We start from the raw sequence: 24751 nt of genomic DNA, 5'->3' as shown, positions 1-24751 counted from the left end.
ATAAAGTAGGAAATAAAGTCATCTGCTTTAAGTGTTCAGGGTAGGGGTAAAGGAAATAGGGCATAGTTTGGAATGGTTTTTGTGAGGAATGAGATAGGAGTTGACAAAATGAATTAGATCCATTTTTGTGTCATGAACCACTTTGACAGTCTAGTGAAATCGATAATCCTCTACTCAGAATGATGTTTTTAAATAAAGGAAATGACAAACTTAAGTTACATGTTAGTGAAAACAAAAAAATATATTTTTTTCCCCATCAAATGTCAGTGGTCCCTTGAAATCTATCCATGGACTACTTGGGAGTTCATGGGCCCCCGGTTAAAAACTCCTGATTATATAATCTCTGAGGTTCCTTCCAACTGAAGAGTTTCAATGAAATCCTACAAATTTGGTTATACTGCAAATTAATTTATCTTGACATACCTAATGACATTAGGTGTCTTTCTTTGTCTAAGCTGCAGAGAACAAATTCAATTCAATTCAACAAACATTTCTTCACGATCTACTATATGCCAAGCAACACACTAAGCAATGGGGATAAAATGGCAAAAATGAAACAGCCCTTGCCCTAAAGAGCTTACCTTCTGAACTAATTAAGGCTGATGCCATGTGAGTATAGAGAAGTGAGAGAAATATTATGGAGGCTGAACTGGCAAAAGATAGAAAATAACTGAGGCAAAGGAGAGGAAAGAGTTGAGAATGATTCTGAGGTTGCAAATCTAAGTGACTGAGAGTGGCAACCTCAACAGAAATATAAATATAAAACAAGAGGGTTGGTGTGACTGAGTCATTTTGTCTATCATAAATACCCAAATTAACTACAAGGACATATGAGGGAAGGCACTGTTTACAACCAGAGAAAGAAATGATAAATAGAAGTATGTATAGAATGGTTTTACACGTTTGTGTGTATATATACATATTGTATATTAATACATACATATTGTCTGGTGGTATCTTGGGGGAGGGGAAGAAAAAAGAGAAAGTTGCATAACTTTATTACATATTTAAAAGGAATACCTATTAGATTTGCAGTTTCATGTACAATCATTTTTTTCTATTCTACTACGTTATGGAAATGCTTGCTTTATTTCTTAAGTTCAGAATAAAATAAGTAACAATTTTACAAAGAAAAAAGGATGGTTTTGTAGGTGAAGATGAGCTGTTTCGGACAAGCTGAATTTGAGATGCCTATGGGACAGCAAGGTGGCAACATTCAGTCAGCAGTTGGTAAGGCAGGACTGGTAACCAGGAGAGAGGAAAGCTAGATACATGAATCTGAGACTCATCTGCATAACTGGATGCTTGAAACCGAAGGGGATAATCACCAAACGAAAGCGTGTAAAGGGAGAAAAGAATCCAGGATACGGTCTGGAGATGTCGGAATACAAAGAGATGGTAATCCAGCAAAACAAAAACAAAACTGAGCAGGAACGGCTTGGCAAGCAGGAAAAGGATCAGTAGAGAAGCTTCCCCAAAGCCTAGGCACAGGAACGTGAGAGAAGGGAGTAGAGAGGAGAGGTCAGTGGTGCGGAGGCTGGAGAAAGCTCAAGAATGACCAAGGCGACGGTGTCCGCGGGCAGAGCGCTTTCTTCTGGCGGTGGGAGGTTAAACCCTCCAGAAAGGTCTGAGAAAGGAGGAAGAAGCGAGGAAGAGAGAGGACTTTCTAGGGATCTGGTGGTGAGTGGAAAGACGCAGAAAGATGGCAGGGTCAAAGGAAGTGGTTTTTAGGATGTGCGGGGGGATAGATGGAACACATCGATCCCATTTACAATAACCGATACGATGCTGACCCAAAGAGGCTGAGCTGGATGCCCGAGATCTCAACATCCTAACTCCAGAGAATCGCGCTTACGGCTGCCAGAGCTGCAGGGCATTCCCCTGACCTCACTGGCAGGGATGGTCTCTTTCCATGGCCTAAAGAGGCTGGCCTCCAACGACTGAAGCCCGTAGGACCACCAGCGCGGGCTGACGCTGCCCACGAGGGCCTGGCTCCCCTCCCACCCCAGAGAAGGCACAGGCCTAAGGAGATCTTTCAGTGGAGATGAGTCCAACCGGCCCGGAATGACAGAGGTTGGGAAGGAGTCACGCGTGGGTAACTTGTAAACACCGTGGAGGGTGGCTGTTGGCCCTCCCAGCTGTACCCCCAAATCAGCCCCGTACTGGCAAGGCGGGGCAGTAAACTGATAACAGCACTGACTCGTAGAAAATTTCCGCGGCTGCTACAAGAAGCTAAGTAAACGAGAACATGTCCTTTGGGAACAAACCAGACAACCTGGACCCGACGCACGCAAGGCCAAGAGAGGAAGGAAAAGAGCGGCGGAGAAAATAGAAGTGTGAATCAGAGAGCGGACTTGCAGCGTGATTCCCCGGCGGCTGACGTGAGGCTTCGTAAAAGAGGGAAGGGCCCCAGGGGCGCAGTCCAACACGCGAGTCGGTCCTATTACTCACTCACTGGGCGGAGACCCAGAGGGGGCGGGGACGAGGGCGAAGTCACGTGGGCGAAGCCGGCAAGACAAGGGGAGAAGCTGATTTGAGGGAGTAGGAAAAGTGCTCCTACGGATCGCTGCGCTCCTAGAAACGACATCCCCCAGCATGCAGCGCAGCAACGACCGCCCGACCTTTAGGTTCCACGCGGCGTCTTGCAGGATGGGATTGGGAGCCTACGCCTCTGACAGACCAGACCGGATGCGGGGCGGGGGTGAGGAGCAGGGGTCGGTTGGTCCGTCCGGATTGGTTGGTAAGGGCGGAGGCCCCGCCCATAGATGGTGACGACAAGCGGCCCCAGTACATAAGGCGTTGTGGCCCCAGCCCGCCCCGCCTTAGCTCCCGCGCTAGAGAGAAACATGTATCGATTCCGCTCACAGCTCTTCACGGGGATTTCTGCTGCCGCCATCGCCCACTCTTCCCCTCGTCGTTTCTCGCCTTTGTTGTTAGTCGAAGATTTAACTCTTAGTCACCCTCCGCACAGACGCACGAGTAAAAAGTGCAGCTCCATCGGCTGATCCTCGTTGTGCTTCCAACTTCAGGCGGCACCGGGCGTCCCACGATGCCGAAGAATAAGAAGCGGAACACTCCCCACCGCGGCGGCGGCGCAGGAGCGGCAGCGGCGGCGGCAGCAGGTGAGGGCCGTCCTACAGCCGGCATCCCCGTCGCTGTCGGCCTAGTCCACGCGTCGCCCCCGGACTCGGGCATTGTGGGAGTTGTAGTGCTCCTCCGTGCCATCTAGTTGGGGGTTACCCCTGTACGGGACAGGAGAACTACTACTTCCGACATGCCTTGGAGACGGTGCTGCGCTGTCCCCTCGCGCACAATGGCGGAGGCCGTGGGGCTCCTAGGGAGAAGAGGCGGGGTGCGAGTTGGGGGTGTGCGCTGGGTCCCTGAACCTGAGAAGGAAGCGGGCGGCTGGGAGGAAGGTGTTTTCCCGTGGTCGGGGTGGCAGGTCGCAGAAGGGTCTCGGACTGTTTTATCTGCTGTTGCTGGACTTCGTTCCGGGACATTCCCGTCCCCTCCCTTCTGACCCCCTTTCCAAAATGGAGTCTCTGGGGAATGTGACCCGCCCGCCTTGGCACTTCCCATCTCGGAGTTGGGATTCCCGGTTGCTTCTGACCTTTCCTTTTGCCCCCCCCCCCCCCCCCCCCGTGCGTAGGACCGGCCGGCTCCTGCGTCAGACGCTGGGGGGTGACAGCAGGGATCCTAGTTCTACATCCCCCGGGTCGGTGATCTCCACTTCCCCTCCCCCCCTCCCTGCCCCCCATCCTCCCGGGGTGGCCTTGGAGCGCAGCAGCAGGGAGCTGGGTTTCCCTCATCCGTCAGCCTTTGCTTTAGCAGCCACTGGCCCTTACTGCCATCTCAGGACATGGCTCTTCTCTCCCCAGACTCAGATTACTGCCCCCCACTCCCCTCAATACTCTTATTCCTTTCCCTGGGGGATACTTGCAGTTGTAGACCGAATTCGCGTGAAGTAATGACTTGAAGGAACACACATCTCTTTACATTCATCCACCAGATAGTCTGAAAACTAGTAAAAAGGAGAAGGAAAGGGCGAGGAGAGCACCAAACCAGTAAAAGATTAACGAAAAAAAAAACCCCCCAGAAACTCTTGTTTCCTTCCTTAGAAACTGATGTATAAAATATTCTTTGATTCCTGATGAGCAAATGGTATGAGAACTTTGCTTTATTCATTTTTTCTCTACTTATAGTTGAGTTACTGTTCTCATCTGAGCTAAACTCATATTCTGTATAGAACTAAACAGTGTAAAACCAAAACACAGCGTTAGCCTTCCAAGATATTCTTAGATGGTTGAGTGTCTTATATCATCAGTCAATGTAAGAATGTAAATAAATAATGCAAGTTTTTTGTAAAGTTTTGATGAACATCACTGATAGTTGAAATTCAGAATGATTTGCCTTATTGCATATAGAATAGGTAAAATTTTAGCTTAGAGGATGATTCTGAGTTAGAACTCTGGGAACAGTGCTCATAGGATTCACTACTAGAATTTACTGATAGGATTACTACTCCCTGCTTAAAGCTTGTATTCTTATCAGAAAACTTACTGAATAATTGCTATGTTCTACAAAATGCTTTTTAAAACAATATTTTATCTATTTTTCTCTGCCTCTCAACTTTGATTTTCACTAAAATGTCTGATTCTTTGATTTGGCATAGTCATCTTGGAGTAGTAGATAGAAAAATAGCCTTGGATAAAGTACTGTCTTTTGACATATATAATAGCTGCGTGATTAGACAAAACCTCAGCACCCCTGGCAGCCTTGTATCAATGGAAGAAGTTCCCCATTCCAAATTATGACCTAGATCAAGGGAACCTTCTGCCTGAGGCTACGTGTGGTCCTCAGGTTCGACCTTTTGACTGAATCCAAACTTCACAGAACAAATCCCTTTAATAAAAGCAGCCCTGCAGGTTCCCCATCCCCAAACTAGCCCACTTTCTCCCTCAAAAGAAAATGTTTTCAGCTGCTATCCCAAGTAGGTGATGTTTCCAAAATAGAGTGCTTTGTACATCAGTTGTTAGATGTGTGGTCAGTGAAGAATGAAGTTGGCATCATTCCTGAAGCATGTGTTCATCAAATTTGGGTGCTTAAGTGATATGTATACATAAACTTAACTGATTTCTGTTTCTGGCAATTAGTGTTGATTCTGTAGCCAAGAGGCTTTGAATAATTTGCTTCATCCTCTCTGGACTTCATTTATCTTAACTGTAAAATGAGGACAAACTTAGACAACTTTCCTAAGGTTTCTTTCAACTCTATTCCTTTCATGTTCTGTGTTCTGATGAACCTTGTTATATTGTCAACATAGAAATTATGGAAGGGGGGAAGGACCTTAGAAACTGACGTGATAGTGGGAGCATGAGTAATGCTGATATTAATGCCTTTCGTGTATTAGAAACATACTGTAACTGCATTGCATCTGAGTTTTAAGTTCAAGTTGTCAAACCCTACTCCTGTATTTTCAAGTTTTTGGTTTTTCTTCCCATGATATAATCTGTTTTCTGTTTAGACATGGAGAAAGATCTTTATGCTAAGGAGGCTACTGTGAAGGGAGCGAATTGGGGGCTGGTGGGAGTGCACTCTGGTGCTGGTGGGAAAGGCTTTAAGATCCTACCTTAGTGCTGTGCCCTGACGCAGGTACTGATTCTAGACATTCTCCCATGGATTCAGTGATCATCTCTATGCAAATGATTCTCAGATCTTTTTTCCTAACCTCTATCCTTTCTCACTTCTCAAACCATGTTAAACTTAAACTCAGCATGGCCAAAACTGAGCTAATTAATCTGTCATTTTTCCTAAACCCCCTCCTCTTCCTAATTTCCCTTTTACTATCACCAATATTACCTTCAGTTACCAGGCTTACAGCATAAGTGTCAGACTCTTTCTCATCACCACATATCTAATCAGTTGCCAAGTTCTGTCAATTCTGCCTTCATAATATTTCTTCTACATACCACCTTTTTCCTTTGACACTGCTCCACTCTGAGTCCAGAGCCTCATTACCTCACACTTGGACTATTTCAATAATCTGCAGTGCTTCAGCTCTCTCCCCACTCCAGAATATCCTCCACTCAGCTTCCCTGTTGACTAAAGTATAGATCTGAACATGTCAGCCTGCCTTCTTATTCAGTAAACTCCAGTGGCTTCCTATTACCTCTTGAATCAAATATAAAATCCCTTCTTTTTAAAGCTCTTTGTAACCTGGCCCTTTCCTACCTTTCCAATATCCTTAGAACTTCTTTCTGTCTACTTTTCAGTGATATGGGCTTCCTTGCAATGTATTTCTCAAAGGTCTCCTGACTCTGCATTTTCAGAGTCATGGTCTTCAATATTAATGACTTCTTTCTGAGATTATCTCCAGTTTATCATGTATATAGCAGGTTTGCACATATTTGTTTATGTGTTGCCTCCCCATTAGACTGTGAACTCCTTGAGAGCAGGGACTGTGGTTTGCCTTTCTTTGTATCCCCAGTACTTCAGGACAGTACGGGGAACAGCGGCACATAATAAATGCTTGTTTACTTGACACAGGAGACAGTCTGCTCCCATCTAGTGCAGTTACCCTTGGAATGGAGGAATATATTTCCCTAGAGAATATGATCTGTTGCCTATGACCCTTGAAACGGTGGCAACAAGTGAGAGAAAGCAGTGGTGGGAGGAAGATGAACCATGGGAAATGGGATACTGGTGGGTCCAAAAGGAGTGTCTCCTCTAACATGGGACGTTAATTAGTCATTCTGGCTTTGGTGGTTTTGAATTGTTGATCTAGTTAACTTTGAGAGGCTGCTGTGACAAAGTTTATAATGCCATCTGGGAGTCAGGAAGTCCTGAGTTCAAATCTAGTGTTTGACACTGCCAGTACAACACTGGACAAGTCCCTTAACCTCTTTTGCCTCCATTTCTTCATCTGTAAAGAGGGTGAATCATACCTGCCTCACAGTATTTTGAGAGTGAAATGATAGATAAATACTTGTAAGACACTTTGCAAATCTTAAAGCCCTACTTAAGTGCTTGTTGTGGTTTGTAAAGTCCCTTCCTGATTTAAAAATCCTATGATTCTGTATTATATGAATCTGATCTTGGTCAAATTCCTTAAATTTGGATTTGAGGACTGAGACTTAACCTTGTCAATTCTACACTCTCTAATCTAGTACTGTCTAGTTAATACATGCTAAATACGTATTTGGGTGGAATCCTTTAGAGGATGTCCATGGAAAGATGGGGACAGATTCTAGTTCTAGTTTTGTTATCTTATATTATCTTTTTCCATAACAACTGAAAGGTGCTATAGATAATCAACTTCTATTTATGGTGGTGCTTTATAAGATTTTTCAAAGTGCTATAAATATAGCAACATCACATAATCATCTTCTGAATTACAGACTTCAAATATTAACTTCATTTTACGGATGAGTCTCAACGTGGTTAAACTAGTTACCCTTCCACATCTTGACTTTCCCCACTATGGTTTCCATATATCTCGAGCCAACATAAGAAATTAAATGGGAATTTGGGGGCAATTGTGCCAAAGTTAGAATGACATGCAAAGGCAACCAAATAACTCAGAGCCTGTGACCAAATACTTAACCCAAATTTTATAATAAAGTATCATAAACACCCCATAAAAGAAAAACAAAAAATTCAGACTTCTTCTCTGGTATGAAGGGAGGTCAACACCTATATGGATTTTCTAGATTGTGAGGGTTTCATGCCCATAACCCCATGATATGGAAGGGATAGCTATATTTGTCTATGGTATCGTGTATCTAGTAAATGTCAGGTTTTGAACACAGGTCTAGCTTCCAAATCCAGTGCTCTTTCTTCTACAAGTATGTTAACTTAAAGAGTAGCACAAACGGAGACATTCTGAAATGAAAGGGAGCTTTTCAAAGTTTCCTTTAGAGATTTGTGTTGACTTGTGTCACCATTTTCCTACAATGAAAGTGATAAAATTCATGTAATCAAATTCTTTGGTTCTGGTAGGTACCAATTTAGGATCAAAATGACCCATGTAGAAGGAGACAGCAAGTGGGAAGAAAATTTTTAGGGTTAGATCTTCAAGATTTCATCTGTGTGGACCCAGTAATGTACATTACATAAATATGCTTTTTAAAGATAAATTTTAACTGATATCTTTTTATATCTGCCTAAATTTTCCTCATGTTACCCCTCCCCTTTCCAGAGAGCCGTTCCATATTACAGAATTAAAATAAAAAGAGGAAGAATAGGGAAAAAATTCTGAGAGCACATGCAATATTCCACCCCAGTGAACCCACCTTTGCAAAAAAATATCTCTTCTTTGTAGCCAACCTTCTTGTTTGTAATTTTGCAACATTTATTTTTTATTGTTTTGTGGGTTCTTTCCATTTTCATTCTCTTAGTTGTTGTGTATTTTATTCTCTTGGCTCTGCTTGCTTCAGTTTGTTTCAGTTCATGAATTTTTTTCCGTGCTTTATATTCATCTTATTCTTTGTTATAGCTGAGTCAGTTTCATCACATTAACAATTTGTTAGCCCATTTGTTATATTCATCCATTTCTTATGCAACGGGCATCTGCTTTGTTTCCATTTCTTTGCTCTTCGGGATCTTTTAATATTTTGTGGATAATAGTGTAGCACTTAAAGGCTGGCCATCTATAAAGATTACATTATGGAAAATAATTACAGAGAGTTAAGTATAGAACTAGAAAACTATCAAAGCCAAACACTTGTGCTTACTGATAATTATCAATCATGGTCTAGTGAAAACAGTTGGAGATGTTTATTTAATGTCTATTTAATTCTTGTAAACAAGAATTTGAAGGTTCCTATGACATATATTCTTTCTTGGACATGAGAATAGTAGGCATAATCATGCAGTGCTCTATTAAGATACACACATATACAAACACATACTTATCTTGTTCAGTATTTTGGGTGATTCTCATTATCATCACTGTCAAGTGTATTTGATGTAAAATTTTTTAATCCTAAAAAGGAGAGGCAGCATTGTATGTTGGTGAGAGGTGTTGACTTTGGAATCAGGAGAACCCTGATTCAAGTCCCCTCTGGCAAATACTAACTTGGGTTCTGGGCATTGTCATGTATTCCTTTCCATTCCCTGCGTTTTGAGCAGCTGAGACTGTAAGTTGCAGAGTGGGTACAGAATCTGCATTCTACTTGGAGGTGCCTAAGCCAATGAAATCACACATGAAATCTGAAATAATATTAATAATATGAGTTAAATTGCTATGCAAATTGATGATATCACTTGGTTAGGATAATTGAAGCATTATAGTTCCAAAAGGAGGCTTTAATGTGAAAGTATTGAATTAGTAATTTAGAACCAAAAAAGCCTCTTTTTCTTTAAATATCATGTATATAAATGTAATCCCATCCTTAATCTGTATTGGTCAGCACTGATTAGGCTAAGAATGAGGAGTTTGTTGAGGTAAAGTAATGAATACATTTCCATTATGAATGACTTCTCCATACTCGCTCCACCCCTCAATTTTATAAATTTGGACTTTTGTTGTTAAGATTATAGAACTGGAAGGAATTGGAGATCTTTGATTCCAACTCCCTCATTTTGTAGGTTAGGAAACTGAGGCCCAGAAAGTGATTTGCTCGAGGTAATATAGATACTAATGCTATAAAAGATTTGAAATTCAAACTTATATACAGTGCACTTGGCGCAGTGCCTGGCATATAGTAGGCATTTCATAAATGATTATTGATTGATAGACTGACATAGCCCCAGGTTCCAAGTCTGGCTCTTTTCACTATCATATGGTTCCCTTAATGAGATTATTATTAAGGAGTTACTATGTGTGTAACTCTGCTAGACATTAGAGGTCCTTGTGGGTCATGGTTTTATGGTCTTATTAAGAAGAAACATTACATACGTAAATAATGGTGATATAGGTCGTATTCATGTGTAAGAAGCAAAATGCTCAAAATGGGTCACTCCTGTAGCAATTAAGATATTCCACATGATTTTCCCCCTCAAATGCTGCTTACCTCTTGTCAAATGTTAGGTCAATTAATCCTCATGAAAATCAGGTGAATATATTATCAGATTGTCTGACTTTTTCTCCTTCCCTCTCAGGTGGACAACATCGAAATGTGCAGCCTTTTAGTGATGAAGATGCATCAATTGAAACTATGAGCCATTGCAGTGGTTTCAGTGATCCTGCTAGCTTTGCTGAGGATGGTATGCTTCCTTTTACAACTGTAAGAATAGATGAAACTATAAGTAGATGCAACTATAAGAGTAGATGGAAAATCTTTTTAGAAACTGAGACAAGCAGTTGCCCTATTCCTTCCTCTTTTTATTAAAGCTCATATTTCTTGGCTTATATTTCATTAGGGCCAGAAGTCCTTGATGAAGAAGGAACTCAGGAAGATTTAGAATACAAACTGAAGGGATTAATTGACCTAACATTTGACAAGAGGTAAGCAGCATTTGGGGGGGAAAATCATGTGGAACATATTAATTGCTTTACTTTTTGTGTAGGTAGTTCTCTGTTATTACATATATTTTTTCTAAGGCCCAAGCTATTGAATTTTAATGTTTTTCTTTTTATTTTGGCTTCTGAACCCAGGCTATGAAATTAATCACCTGAATATAGATAAATAGATTAAAATGAGTAATTTTTTAGAGTGGTGTTTACATGCGACTTGTAGATGCCTGGGTTTTTAAAAATTTTTGAAATATATTTGGCATAATGAAAATTAATTTTTAACTAGAAAGTACAAAAGTAGCCTTAGGTTTGTCCTTCTATCTGGTAATGTGATGAAAGAGGAAAATGGAGAAACAAATCTATTGAGTAGTTTCATAAGAACCATGTAGTTTTTTTGTGAGTAAAGTATTTTTAGATTTTATTAGAAAATACTTGAAATGTATAGAGTCCTAGAGATATTAAAAAACAAGCTAACAAATGTCAATCTAAAAATATTTTAGCTTTATCATGTCCAAATGTTTTGTTTTCTACAGTGCGAAGACAAGGCAGGCTGCTCTTGAAGGCATTAAAAATGCAATGGCTTCTAAAATTCTTTATGAATTTATTCTGGAGAGAAGAATAACATTAACAGACAGCATTGAACGCTGCTTAAAAAAAGGTAATACTTTTAAAAATTGCTAAAAGTCTTAATTATGTTTTGCACCTTCCTTAGAATAGCATTATAATGGTCATAAAAATTGTGAGTTGCCTTCCTTTGGGGTGATTAAGGAAAATTTTACAAAGAGCTCTATGTAGACTGCTAGCCTAGGAGAAAATTTTCCCTTTTATTCTAAAGGCAATCCCCCCTTCTTCCTCCTCACCCATCCTTCTCCCTTTTGGCTTTTTTATTAATCTAAATTAAAATAAACCAACAAATAAATATAATATTTGTAAAATATATACAAAATAATATATAATATATTGTATATAATACATAGTAAATAGATTATGTAAAATAAATTAGAACACATCTCCATTTAGGTGGAAGCAGTGGCTGTGATAGAGGACTCTTCAGGCACACTTAGAGGATGGGGTGAGGAGAGGGATGGTATTAACCCTAAGAAAGAAAGAAAAAATATACAAGTAAATGTGTATTTTGCAGATCAAAGTCCTGTTTAAAGATGTAGTTTAGGTTAAGCAGTAATAGAAATAGTCTGAAATGCTTTGGAGAAATCAATCAGCAAGCAGTTATTAAGCTCTTTTTGTTGTTGTTCAGTTATTTCAGTCATGTCTGAATTTTTGTGACCCTGTGGGGTTTTCTTGGCAAAGATACTGGAGTGGTTTGCCGTTTTCTTCTTCAGCTCTTTTAACAGATGAGGAAACTGAGGCAAACAGTTTAAGTGACTTGCCTAGGGTCACACAGCTAGTAAGTGTCTAGGGCCAGATTTGAACTCAGGAAGATGAGTCTTCCTGACTGCAGGCTCCACACTCTATCCATTGTGCCACCCAGCTGCCCTAAGCTCTTGTTTACTTTTCATATTTTATTAAATTTTAAGCATTTATTGACTATACAGAGGCTACAAAGATTACTTGTTTTAACTATCCATACAACACTTATAGGAGCTTAGGGAATAGGCATTTTATAAAGTCAAATATCACTATAGTGTTGCCATTTTTAGAAAAATGCTAATTTTCCCTCCTAAATCAAGGTTAATGTACTTGTGGCCCTTGCATAGTCAGTTACTTTTTACTTTTGTTTTACTCTGCAGGAAAAAGCGATGAACAGCGTGCAGCTGCAGGACTGGCATGTATTCTTTGTGTACAGCTGGGGCCTGGAATTGAAAGTGAAGAGGTTTTAAAGACTCTTGGACCTATTCTAAGGAAAATAATTTGTGATGGAACAGCTAGTATCCAGGCTAGACAGGCTGTAAGTATTATGCGTCAATGTCCCCAGTTAAAGTATTCCTCAGGGGAATCCACGCATAAGCAGTGCATGTATTTTAATATTCTTCTTCTTTGATAATCATCTCTGTTTCTTCTTAGTAGTAGTCCTTAATGATTTTTCCTTTAGTTTTAGGGACAGCATTTAATGTTAATCAAATTTTATCTCTTGCCTCTTATTTTTTGAGATTTTTATCTTGAATCTTAATTTGGCAGATTTTTGAAAGTTAAAGTATGTCGTACCATTAAATAATAGAATCTGTTACCAAGGAAGGTTGTTGAAAATCTCTTAAAATAATCCTATCCTCCATCTTCTTTGAATAGTTTAGGATCAGCTATGCAAACAGTTTAAAAAAATAAAGCATCTGGCTACTTACCTAAGTATGTAGCAGGAATAAATATCAGCTGTTTCTTTTTTTTTTTTCTTCAAATGGGGCAGAGAATCAGGAGTACCTTGCAGGGCTAGGATTTAATCTGAGCCATAATTGCTCCATTTGCTGATTTGTCTAGCCAATCTACTATTGGTCTTAACTAATGGAAGTACTTTGATTAAGTACTCTCTTCCTCTTCAGATGCTTACATATATGCTTAACTGTTTTATTCTTCAACTAGAATGTGTGCTCCTTAGGGGTATGCATTTTACTTTGGACCTTTCATCCCCAGACTCTAGAAGAGTGCTTTACAGAGTTAATGCTTATTAGATTGGATTTGAATGATTACTTGGACTAGATAAGATTCAGAGATGTTGTTTTCAACGTACTTCTTCTGATTTAGAAAATCTTAAATGTTAAAACTCAAATTTTTATAGAATAAGGATTACAAATTAAGACTCTAGTTCCAGTTTTGCCTCAGATGCTTACTAGATGTCTGATGCTAGTGGTCACCTAACTTATCCCAGTTCAGCTTCCTCATCTATTGGACTGGATTGCCTGTTAGATCTGTTTCAGTTCTAAATTTATGATTTTCTGACTTGGCAACTAATTAGGAATAGAGGTTATTTTCAAACTCATTGTTTTAAATTGTATACAATCGATTTCAGGTAATGCATAGAAAAGAAAAATTCCTGTCATGTTGTGGCAGTAATTGCAAAGACCTTGATAATATGTAATTAGTCTAGGATAAGTCATTATTAGGCAAAAAGCAATTTCTATCTGACCCAAGAAAAGTCTGGTCCTAGGATTTGGATTGACAAAGGAGCAAAGAGTAAACTTCTCTGCGATTAGCAATTAACTTTGAGTTAATTTAAAATAACTGTCCTTGAGCATTTAAAAAATTCTGTTTCATTCACAAAAGATAACAAGTAGATTGATTTTAGTTAGAAAAATGCCATTTTTCTTTGTTTCTACAGGAGTGAGATTTCTTAACTTGATCTAGCATAAAAATCTAACTGACTAATTATCCAAATTAATATAAAGAAAAATGTATCAACCCTAGGTGCTGACAAAGCAGTTTCTTTTTAACCTTTTCCCTTTTGCTTAAATGTATTTCATGACATTTTTTGACGAATTGTATAAGATTTCATTTGATATGATTAGGGAGAGGAGATAATGGAATTAGTGATCTTTCTTGATTATGGGGATAGAATTGATGGCTTCAGTTTATAATACAATTTATATTATTTATATGAGTTAGACTTGTTTTTTTAAAAAATTATATAATTTATTTATTTTTCAGTTCTCAACATTCACTTCCACAAGAATTTGAATTCAAAATTTTCTCCCCTTCTCTCCCTACCCCCCACCCCAGGACAGCATGTACCCCATCTATCTCTTCCTCCAGTCTGTACTCCCTTATACTACCACCTCCCCCCTCTTTTCCTGTAGGACAAAATAGATTTCTATACCCCCTTACTTGTATATTTTATTTTCCAGTTGCATGCTGAAACAGTTCTTAACATTCATTATTAAAGCTGTGAGTTCCATTTTCTCTCCCTTCCTCTCTCCCCACCCACCCTCATTGAGAAAACAAACAATTTAATATAGGTCATACATGTGTTACAATGCAAAACGCATCCATAATAGTTATGTTGTGAAAGACTAACTGCATTTCCCTCTGTCCTATCCTGCCCTCCATTTATTCCATTCTCTATCAGTTAGACTTGTGAAACTGTTTAAAGAAAACTAGGATCATGCAAAAATTTACCAAAATCCATAGTCAAATTCTAACAGAACCAGAATTAGTCCCCAAGTATGTGAACTCCTGCTCCAATGCTTTTCTGCCGCGCTGCTCTTAGAGACTTCAGAAATAGATGTAATTTAAACAATTTTCTCATGAACTTAAATTACAATTTAATTAGAAAGCCTTCAATTAAATAGAAATAAAATGGCATTAAATTACCTCCCTTCTCTTCTGTGTTTAGTGTACAACTTGCTTTGGAGTTTGCTGTTTTATTGCCACAGATGACATTACTGTAAGTATAAAATTTAAAATACATTTTATTATGTGTCTAGTATATGGGGGAGGAAACCTGCCGCCTGTAGGTCATATGTGGCCCTCTAAGTCCTCAGGTGCTGTCCTTTGACTGAATCCAAACTTCACAGAACAAATCCACTTAATGAAAGAATTTGTTCTGTACAACTTGGACTCAGTCAAAAGGCCAAACCCAAGGACCTAGAAGGCCACGTGGCCTCAAGGCTGCAGGTTCCCACCCCTGGTCTAGTATAATAAAATTTAAATTGGTCATTTTAATTTATGTTCTTGTGAATTAGGAGTTATATTCAACTATGGAATGTTTGGAAAATATCTTCACCAAGTCATATCACAAAGAGAAAGACACTAATGGCATCTGCAGCACCCCTAATACAGTGCTTCATATCAGCTCTCTTTTAGTGTGGACATTGTTATTGACTATCTGCCCAATCAGTGAAGTGAAGAAAAAGATTGAGATGTATGTATTTAATTTTTGTCTGTTTGATTTCCAGAAAGCAATATTTATCTTCTGATAGTACATTTAAGGTGTTAATTTCATTTGGAAAGAGTTCTTTTTAATAGTCTAATAACAACTAACTATTTTCTAGGCATTTACACAAACTTCCGAGCCTGCTCTCTTGTGATGATGTAAACATGAGAATTGCTGCTGGTGAAGCTTTGGCTCTTCTTTTTGAACTTGCAAGAGAAACTGATAATGTAAGTATGTCAGGTGCTTAGTGAATTATATTTGTTGTTTATGGCATAGTTGTACTTGATTTTTTTGTTCTTTTACCAACCTTTTGGATTTAGAGTTGTGTACTGTTATTTATGTGAAGACTTGGTATATCTCAAGGGGAAAAAAGATCGCATTAAATAGGTACAAGAATTGCAAGCTCATTAGGTTGGCTTGAATGCCTAAAAATATCAAAGGAGTAATAATGTTACATACAATTTATGTAGTATTTTGTAGTTTACAGAATGCTTTTGCAATATATCTCTTTTGATTCACAAAATTATTCGAAGATGTAGGTGGGGTAAGTCCATCCCATGTTATAGCTAAGTAAACAACCTCAGAGAAATTAAGTGATGTTTTTTTTTTCTCAGATCATACAGTATCTATTCAGTCGTTTTTCAGTACTGTCCAACTTTTTGTGACCCCATTTTGGGGCTTTCTTGGCAAAGATACTGGAGTGGTTTGCCATTTCCTTCTTCAACTCATTTTACAAATGAGGAAACTGAGGCAAACGGGGTTAAGTGATTTGCCCAGGGTGACATAGCTAGTAAGTGTCTGAGGTCAAATTTGAACTCAGAAAGATGAGTCTTCCTGACTGCAGGCCCAGTATTCTTATGCACTTGGCCCATCTCACCACCGGTTTCTGAACAGGACTCAAAATCTTCCTGATGCCAAGTCTAGTGCAATTAGCCTTAGCGTGATACAAGCTCATGGTTAATAAGACCAATAGTGTTAATTCTTTTATTAAGGAACAGATTAATTGTTAATTGGACATAAAATCTGGCATCTAGTTGAGTAAAGCAGTGGCGTGTATGTTTCTCCACAGCATGCCTAAAAATTGGAGGGTGTTTTATTTTTAAAGTCTGTAGCTCTTGTGTACTGTAATATGTCTAAAGATTGATAACAGGGGCTCTTACCATACATATTGTTGTAAGATCCTAATTGAAATAGTGAGAGAACACCAAGTAGAGGAGAGTAGAATAAGGTTTTCTTTAGGTTTGAGAATAACTAGTAGAACAGTGTAATGTGTCTCCATGCCTGGATTCATCCTTGTCTTCAAAAGGCAGATTTTCTGGAATTGACAGTGGTAAGCAATTTCAAGTAGAATTCACGGTGAGCTTTGTACAAAGGCATACCTAGTCATAAGTAGGCAGAAAGCATGAACTTCAAAGCCTAAACTTTTCTTATTTCCAAAAGTTACCCACTATTTATAAATTATTCAGAATTGCTACCAGTCTTACTACCATGTTTCTGAAAGCATTTCTCTATTATTCTTACACTTTGTTTAGTTGTAATGAACACATTCCAAGAACATGTATTGATTTGCTCAAGTCCTGAATTTGTTTTCTTTGATAATTACAAACTTCTGAAATTAGAGAGAACCAGTCATACTTCTTGGCATCTTATTGTGGGAGGGTTTTGTTTTGTTTTTGTTTTTGCATAAAAGGGAATATTTTTTAACAATTTTTTTTAAAGTTTGAGTTCTAAATTCTCTTTTCCATCCCCTCCCCGATTCACTGAGAAGGCAAGCAATATAATACCTATTAGATATGAGAAGTCATGTAAAATATATTTTCCTGTTAACCATGTTGAGAAAGAAAAAAAAAGTGAAAAAATATTCTTCTGTTTGCATTCAGAGTTCTTCAGCTCTCTCCCTAGAGGGTGGATAGCATTTTTCATCATGAGTGCTTTGGAATTGTCTTGAATCATTGTATTGATCTGAGTAGCTGAGTCTCTCACAGTTGATCATAGTTATGGTATTGCTGTTACTGTATACTATGGTTTCCTGATCTGTTTGCTTCATTTTGCTTCAGTTCGTATCGATCTTCTGAGGTTTTTCTGAAACTATTCTGCTCATTGTTTCATACAGTGTGATAACATTCCATCACAATTTTATGTCACAACTTGTTCAATCATTCCCTAATTGATTTGCATCCCTTCAATTTCCAATTCTTATACACCAAAAAAAGAGCTGTTATAAATATTTTTCTACATGTAGGTCATTTTTTCTTTTATCTTTTTGGGATATAGAGCCAGTAGTGGTATTGCTTTGTCAAAGGGTATGTGCAGTTTTGTAATCCTTTGGGCATAGTTCCAAATTTTTGGTTTAAAGTTTAACTAGCAAGATGGAAGTGTTATTAGTTTTTGGAATATTTTGGTCAGCTGAATAGTTGGAGAAACGTAGCTTGTGCTCACTGAATATACTACAAATTTGTTCTCTGCTTTCATCTCAGCCCTCACTGCTACATGGAAATCCTTTAGGTGTTTCCTTGCTTAACTCTTAACACTCTTCATAGTGGCTATTCAGATGTTCTCTGTCCTTGAGCTTTTTACATATCTGCCTCCTTGATCCTTAGGAAGGATCTATCTTCTTTTTGACTAATAAAATAGAGGCTTGTGTTGCAAACTACTGTCTCTTTACTCTTCACCTCAGAACTATTCTTTACCATTACCCGTTATCTCTTCCTTTCCTCCAATCTCTGATTAAGAGGTAGGATATTCTCCTTGTATCACAATCACTCTACTTGTTCTCTCCATCCCCTTCTGTCTCATTTCTTTTGGGAGCTTGTTGCCCTTAATCATTTACTCTTTCTTATCCACTAGCTCCTTTTATGGTCCCTTAAAAACATTACCTAGGTCTCCTCCTTCCTTAAAATAAAAAAAACCCTTGCATTGACCTTGCCATTTTATCAGGTTATCATCCTAGGTCTCTTCTTCCTTTGACAGCCAAACTTCTAGAAGGGATTATCTTAATTAATTTTCAATTCTTTGACTTATTTTCATTTCCTTTCAGTTTGACTCCTATGATCTTATAATTGCTAAATCCAGTGGCTTCTATCTCAGTTCTCATTCTGTTTGACCTCTTGCCTCTGCTCCTTTTCAGCCTCCTTTGCTGGATCCTCATATTCCCCGAAGTTCTATCCTCCCTACATGTTTTCCCTTGGTTATTTTATCAGTTCCTGTGGGTTCAGTTATCTGATTGTAGATGACTCCCAGTCTGTATCACCCCTTTGGCATGCAAGATTGCCTTGAGAAGTTGTTTGTTTGGGTGTATCTGCCTCCTTTCTCCAACTCCAAGGTCCTATTGGGCAAGTGCCAGGCCTAGAGGCCTGTGGGCTACCCGAGTCTTCCCTTACCTCTATCGGAGGTCTTCGGCTGGCCAAACCGGATGCTCGTATGAGAGAAAGGACGTTCCAGAGTCGAACAAGGGTTGAGCTTTATTTCAGGGTCTAGTTACAAGTGCAGGGGAATTCTTCCTTAGGAGGGAGCGAAGAATCTCCCAAGGAGGCAAAGATCTTACAATAAGAGATTGGAAGTAGAAGTATAAGTGGGGAGAGAGGGGGAGGGGAGAGAAGAAAGAGGAAAAGCGGAGCCTTCTGTCCTGTCCGCTCCGCGCCCCTCCGCCTAAGAGAACTTTAAGGCTTTCCTGATCCTACTTAAGCTCTCCAGCAGCATAGTTTGCATCTGAATACCGTGCTGTTAGGTGTGCCCAGATCCGGGACAATCTCGAGGGCGGGGAGAGCTCTCTCCCATCACGTCTCTCACGGGAAGAGGCGGAAATACACGAGACAGCTCGGTTCACCTCGATTCCCAGTCGTTTCCTGGGGGGTCTCGTGAGAACTCTAAGATTTAGAAGTTCCCACCTTTACCTGCCCAAGACTGTCCACATGGAATTAAGCTTCCATCCCCAGCAGGCAAGGACCATGTTGTGTCTCCTTATTTCCTGCCCAGTGCTGTGGACAGACTTGGAATACAGAGTCAGGTTGAACTGTTCTATAGAAATGAATTTAGAAGAGGAAAGGCAACTGCTTTATCCATTTGAGAAAGTGTTTGGCAAATAAGTGGTCCTGCATTTGATGTTTACATGTCAGCATGCTTATATACATATGCTAAAGTCTCAACTAAAGTGTAGGAATAGCGGGATACTGATGAGGAAGTTAGTGCTTGTTTTCCAGAAAGAAAATCTCTTTACAATGTGATCTTTAGAAAAGGTTAGAAATATGACCAGGAAAAACCAGTTTTGTTTTCTTTACTAGGATTTTTATTATGAAGACATGGAGTCTTTGACTCAGAAGCTCAGAGCTTTGGCTACCGATGGGAATAAACACAGAGCCAAAGTTGACAAAAGGAAGCAGCGGTCTGTCTTCAGAGATGTTCTGAGAGCCGTGGAGGTAATCTAAAATTCTTTGCCTAAGTTATGTGATGCTGGAGCTACTTTTATAGTCACCAGAAAAGCCAAATAATTATTGTATACTCTGTTAGTAAAGAATGAGATTTCATAAAGTGAGTTAGAGCCACAGTAAATTAAATATTACCACTTTTAATTTTTCAAAGTAATTTTTCATTTTTTTTCCAACAAAAAACACTGAGGCAGATAAGACCAATATAAATCCCAGTTTTACAGATGAAGAACTAAGGCACAGAGAAGGTAGTAGCTAGCCTAAATCAGTTATATAACTAATTATTGGTAGAGCTGGGAATAAAATTTACAGCTTCTCTCAGCCTCATTCTCTGTCTTTAGATTAAGCTGTTTGCCTAGCCTAGGTGTACTAACTGCTGTAGATTTTGGGCTATATGACGTTAGATTAGCTTTTATGTTAGAAGTACATGACTTTTGTAGAATTAGCTTTGTTACTGTAGTCACCACTTTTTAAAGAAATTTGATATTTTATTTTTCCCCAGTAACATAAAAATAATTTTTTAACATTCATTTTTAAAACTTTTAGTTCCAAATTCTTTCCCTTCCTCTCCCCCCTAATTCCCATTAAGAAAGCAGGTAATTTGATATAGATTATACTTGTGTAGTCATGTAAAACATTTCCGTAATAGTCATGTGAAAAAAAGAGAGCAAAAAAAAAAATCCAAGAAAAACAAAGTAAAACAAAGTAAAAAAAATTGGTATCTGTATTCAGACGTCATCTGTTCTTTCTCTGGAGATAGATAGCATTTTTCATCATTGGATCATTGTATTGCTAAGAATAGCTAAGTCTTTCACAGCTGATCATCTTGGAATATTGCTGTTACTTGTGTACAGTACATTTCACTTTGCATCAGCTCATGTAAGTCTTTCCTGGTTTTTCTGAGAGCATCCTGTTCATTCTTTCTTATAGCACAGTAGTATTCCATCATAATCACAAAGCACAATCATTCTTCACCACATAACTTTTTAAAAATATTCCTTTTATATTATTCATTTGAGGGCCTTGGGTTGAAATAATCAGTTACTTTGCATCCTTACAACTTATGTGTCTTTTATGCCTGGCACATAGATGTTTAATAAAGACATATTAATTGATTGTTCCCTCCCATGCCCATTTTGTGTTTTACTGTAATTTTCCATTGTTTTGCTCTTAAAATAATGCTGTGATAATAGTTTTTATTTGAATATACATAAAATTTAGAATACTGTAACTTAGCAGAAATGAACTAGTTCATCTCTCAAGGGACCTTAGAGTTCTAAAATTCTGTGATTCTAATAACCTTACTTGAGTACTTAGAATGTAAGGAAATATAGCCAGGATACAATACTCCCAGGCTGTCATTCCTCTGCCTGTAAAAATTTGGAAATTTCATACAAGATAATACAGGAAGACAGCTTCCTGTGTCCTTGATATAGTGTCTTAAAAAGAGCAATAATTTTGGAATCATAGGATTTTAGACAGAGTGCTGAGACATTAGATATCACCATTTGATATCAGTCACCCTATTTTATAGAATAGTAAACTAGACCCCCAGAGAGATTATGACTTTGCCAAGAAAATACATAGAGGCATTAAGGGACAGAGCTGTTTCAAACTAGGATCTTCTGACTTCCAAGTTCAGTGGGAAAGTTTGGTGTTTTTTGCTCCATACTGGAAAGTGATGGGCTTTCCAGTTTTGGCTCTTCTATTTAATATATGACATTTAACTTACCTGAGCCTAATTAAGCTCTCACATCTGTAAAATAATAGAATGTAAAACTAAGGTGACCTCCAAGGTCCTTTCAAACTATGACTTTTTAAAAATGTATTCATGTTTTAAGTGTCTGGATAGAAAGCCAAGTCACTTTTTGCAAAACTACTGAGCAGTGCATTTATTTCAGTACGTATATGCACATTTATGTGGTTAGAAATTTAATTACTTAAGGAAATGCCTTAAATTTTCCTTTTTTTTTTTTTTATAGGAACGTGATTTTCAAACAGAAACTGTTAAATTTGGACCTGAGCGTATGTATATCGATTGCTGGGTCAAAAAACAAACTTATGATACTTTTAAGGAGATTCTGGGAACAGGGTTGCAGTATCATCTACAGGTGAGTTGCTGTCATTGTCTGCATGTTTTCTTTTTAACATTTTGAGCAATTCTTCAAAGTTGCAAATTTTGAATAAGTTTAACTTTTATATTTGGGATGCAAATGAATGCTTTTCATATGATATTTTAGAAGTAAATAGATTATTTTGATAAAACTTTTTGAAAATACACTGTACAGTTAGGAATATCTTTATTTCAGTCTACCACAAAAATTTAGTTTCTGTGATAAGGATAAGAACCGTAACAATGTTTTTATTGTGTAGCAAACTCTCCTGGGTAAAGAAACTCCCATTGCCAATGCAGGTCTTTACTTTCTTTGCAACTCTATAGTCTTAGACAATTACCTGGAATTACTAAGATTAAGTATCTTGCCCAGAGTCACCATAGCCAATATATGTCAAAGGCAAGACTGGAACCCCTGTTTTCCTGACTTCAGGGCTAGCCCTCTATTCACTGTGCCATAATATCTTTCTTTAAGTATAAAACATGTAGGGACAATTTATTATGAGTCCAGAAATGGAAAACAGCTTGTTGAAATTTTTATTTACGCTGGTATTCTTTAAGGTTGTTATGGTAATATTTACTGACAGATCTTAAATTCTCATTGGTTTATTTTGTTAGTCAAATGAATTTCTTCGGAATGTATTTGAGCTTGGACCACCAGTGATGCTTGATGCCGCAACACTTAAAACAATGAAAATTTCTCGTTTTGAAAGGGTAGGTTTTTAAAGCCTTATTCAATGTATTAAAGAAAAATTGAACTAAAAATAACATTTGCACTATGAAGTAGATAAGTTTTAACCATATCTTCCAGTGATTTGGACTTAATGATTTTATGTTACTGTGATGATGATGCTGTTGCTATGGCCTTAGCTTTATTTCTGTTGGGTTGGGATTTTTTTTCGTATTCCTGAATTATGATTTGATTGACTAAATCCTTTGCATAGTCTACCTGACTTGTTTGTGGGTACACATGAGCACACATACACATGTACACATATTATTTATGAATGACGCTCCTCTACCCCCAACACAAATGGCTGCCTAGGAATGACTACACCTGAAAAAGTTCCCTTTTTTGTCTTAGCTCCCTATATTTGAGATTTCTCTCCTCCTGTCTTTTGTCTTCCCCCTGACAGCTGTCCTGTCACTGTCTGAGATTGATCATAGATAATCTCTTAGGTTCTTACCTTGTAGCACTACCTCATGTGTAGATTCTCTGTGGCAGTATGTGGGTTGTCAGTAATGAAGGGGAAAGTGAGAAAGGGTGGAGCAGAGGCCAGAAGCATGTTTGGAGTATTGCAGTTTAGAAATTGTACATTATAGGCTCAATAGGTCTATTGTTCTGGCTTTTGAATCTAAACATATGTAACATTTCCACAAGAAAATTCATAGTTTCAAACAACCAGTTTGTAAACTCACCTTTTGTAACACGGTCCTTTTCAGTGTTAGGCCAAAAAATGTATAAAGTTTAGCCGTGTAAGCACATACGAGTTTTACGTGACTCATTGTTTGTTGTTCTTTTGTTTGTTTTTGTTTTTTTCAGCATTTATATAACTCTGCAGCATTCAAAGCTCGAACAAAAGCTAGGAGTAAATGCCGTGACAAGAGAGCAGACGTTGGAGAATTCTTCTAGATTTCGGCTATTTGAAGACAACTATTCATTTCCTAATTCAACAATCTTTTCTATAATTTCCAAAGTATTTAATAATTTTTATCATGGGGGGTGGGGGACAGGGTGAACATATAACTTAGATAAATTTTGTAATGGGGCCCATTCCTTATAACATTTATTAATACTGTATAACATTTATTAATGCAGTATTGCAAATGAGTGTAATTATTGAAGCTTCTTTGTATATAGAATTAGTAAACTTTTAATAAAGTTTTTATAATATTTGATCAGAATCCATTTGTGAAGCAGGGCAAACATTTTCATGGTTCACCTCAGATAATTCCTTGAATGAACATGACATGTTATAAATTGTATACAAGGTCTCTCATGTTAATTGACTATTACCAATCCATATCTCTACCCCTTAAGGTTTATGAATTTTTGCCATAAGGTAGAAAAATAATTGACCGAATTCTGAAAGTTTCTTAGTCTCTTAAAAAGCTGCTATATTTGCCCTTTAAAAGGAACTTGATAACTAGTTGTTCAGTTAGCAGACTGGACTTATAAGGCATTCCACTGCACAATATGTGCAAACTTTCAGCTACACAAAGGCATTAGACAACAGTGCTCTTAATATTAATGAAATGTTATATACCATAGCACTTATCAAACATCTTTAAAAGCAATAACACTGATTTTATCTCCAGTGTAAGACCATGTGTTCATTGCTTTAAAATAAAAGTCTTTTCTCATTAAGTGTTTTTTTTTCCAACAATGGGAAGCTTTTTATTAATTGAGGTAAATACTCCTAATTAAATTTGGAAGAACAAACAGATTTAATCTTTGTACTGTCTTATGTGATGCCAAAAATCTGTAAATGTGTGTGCCATATGATTGATACAAAGAGCTAATGACTAATAACAGGACTGATTAGATACCTCCTTGAAATATTTTTTCTTTGGCAAGCACACCAAAAAAAATTAAAATCAACTTTCTAATGTCCTAATTCTTTGAAATATTCTACAAAACATTGTTTAAAAGTTTGAAACTCATTAAAAATCTAGAATGTAGAAATTATGTGATGATCAGGTAGCCAGAATGCTTTCTCAAACAATAAATCTTGCCAGGTTAACTTTAATTCTTCTTTTTACAGGGGTAGAATGTTAGATTAGTAATTATGGAAAAGAATTCGGCAAGGTCAAGTGCTAAATTAATATTTTTATTAATGATTTGGATAAAGGCAGAGATGGCTAGTTGATCAAAGAACATGGCCCATCTAATAATAATTAAGACTTCATTATTAATAGGGACAAAGTTAAATTTACAA

At 38.0% G+C, this 24751-nt stretch overlaps 2 protein-coding genes across 2 annotated transcripts; both read left to right on the top strand.

Moving 5' to 3' along the window:
• Nucleotides 1-2846: 2846 nt before the first annotated feature.
• Nucleotides 2847-3005, top strand: LOC140533366 (uncharacterized). Its single transcript, XM_072653012.1, has one exon. The coding sequence runs from the start codon at nucleotides 2847-2849 to the stop codon at nucleotides 3003-3005; it is 159 nt and encodes a 52-aa protein (XP_072509113.1).
• On the top strand, nucleotides 2994-23709 carry IFRD1 (interferon related developmental regulator 1). Its single transcript, XM_072653011.1, has 12 exons — nucleotides 2994-3122; nucleotides 10102-10206; nucleotides 10363-10447; nucleotides 10990-11114; nucleotides 12205-12362; nucleotides 14736-14786; nucleotides 15085-15263; nucleotides 15394-15502; nucleotides 19556-19690; nucleotides 21682-21810; nucleotides 22431-22526; nucleotides 23356-23709. The coding sequence occupies exons 1-12, from the start codon at nucleotides 3050-3052 to the stop codon at nucleotides 23443-23445; spliced, it is 1335 nt and encodes a 444-aa protein (XP_072509112.1). The 5' UTR covers nucleotides 2994-3049; the 3' UTR covers nucleotides 23446-23709.
• The last annotated feature ends 1042 nt before the right edge of the window (nucleotides 23710-24751 follow it).

Source organism: Notamacropus eugenii, chromosome 3 (genome assembly GCF_028372415.1).
Source record: "Notamacropus eugenii isolate mMacEug1 chromosome 3, mMacEug1.pri_v2, whole genome shotgun sequence".
Classification (NCBI taxonomy): domain Eukaryota; kingdom Metazoa; phylum Chordata; class Mammalia; order Diprotodontia; family Macropodidae; genus Notamacropus; species Notamacropus eugenii.
The sequence above is the reverse complement of the archived record's forward strand: the minus strand, read 5'-3'. Positions and strand labels throughout refer to the sequence as shown.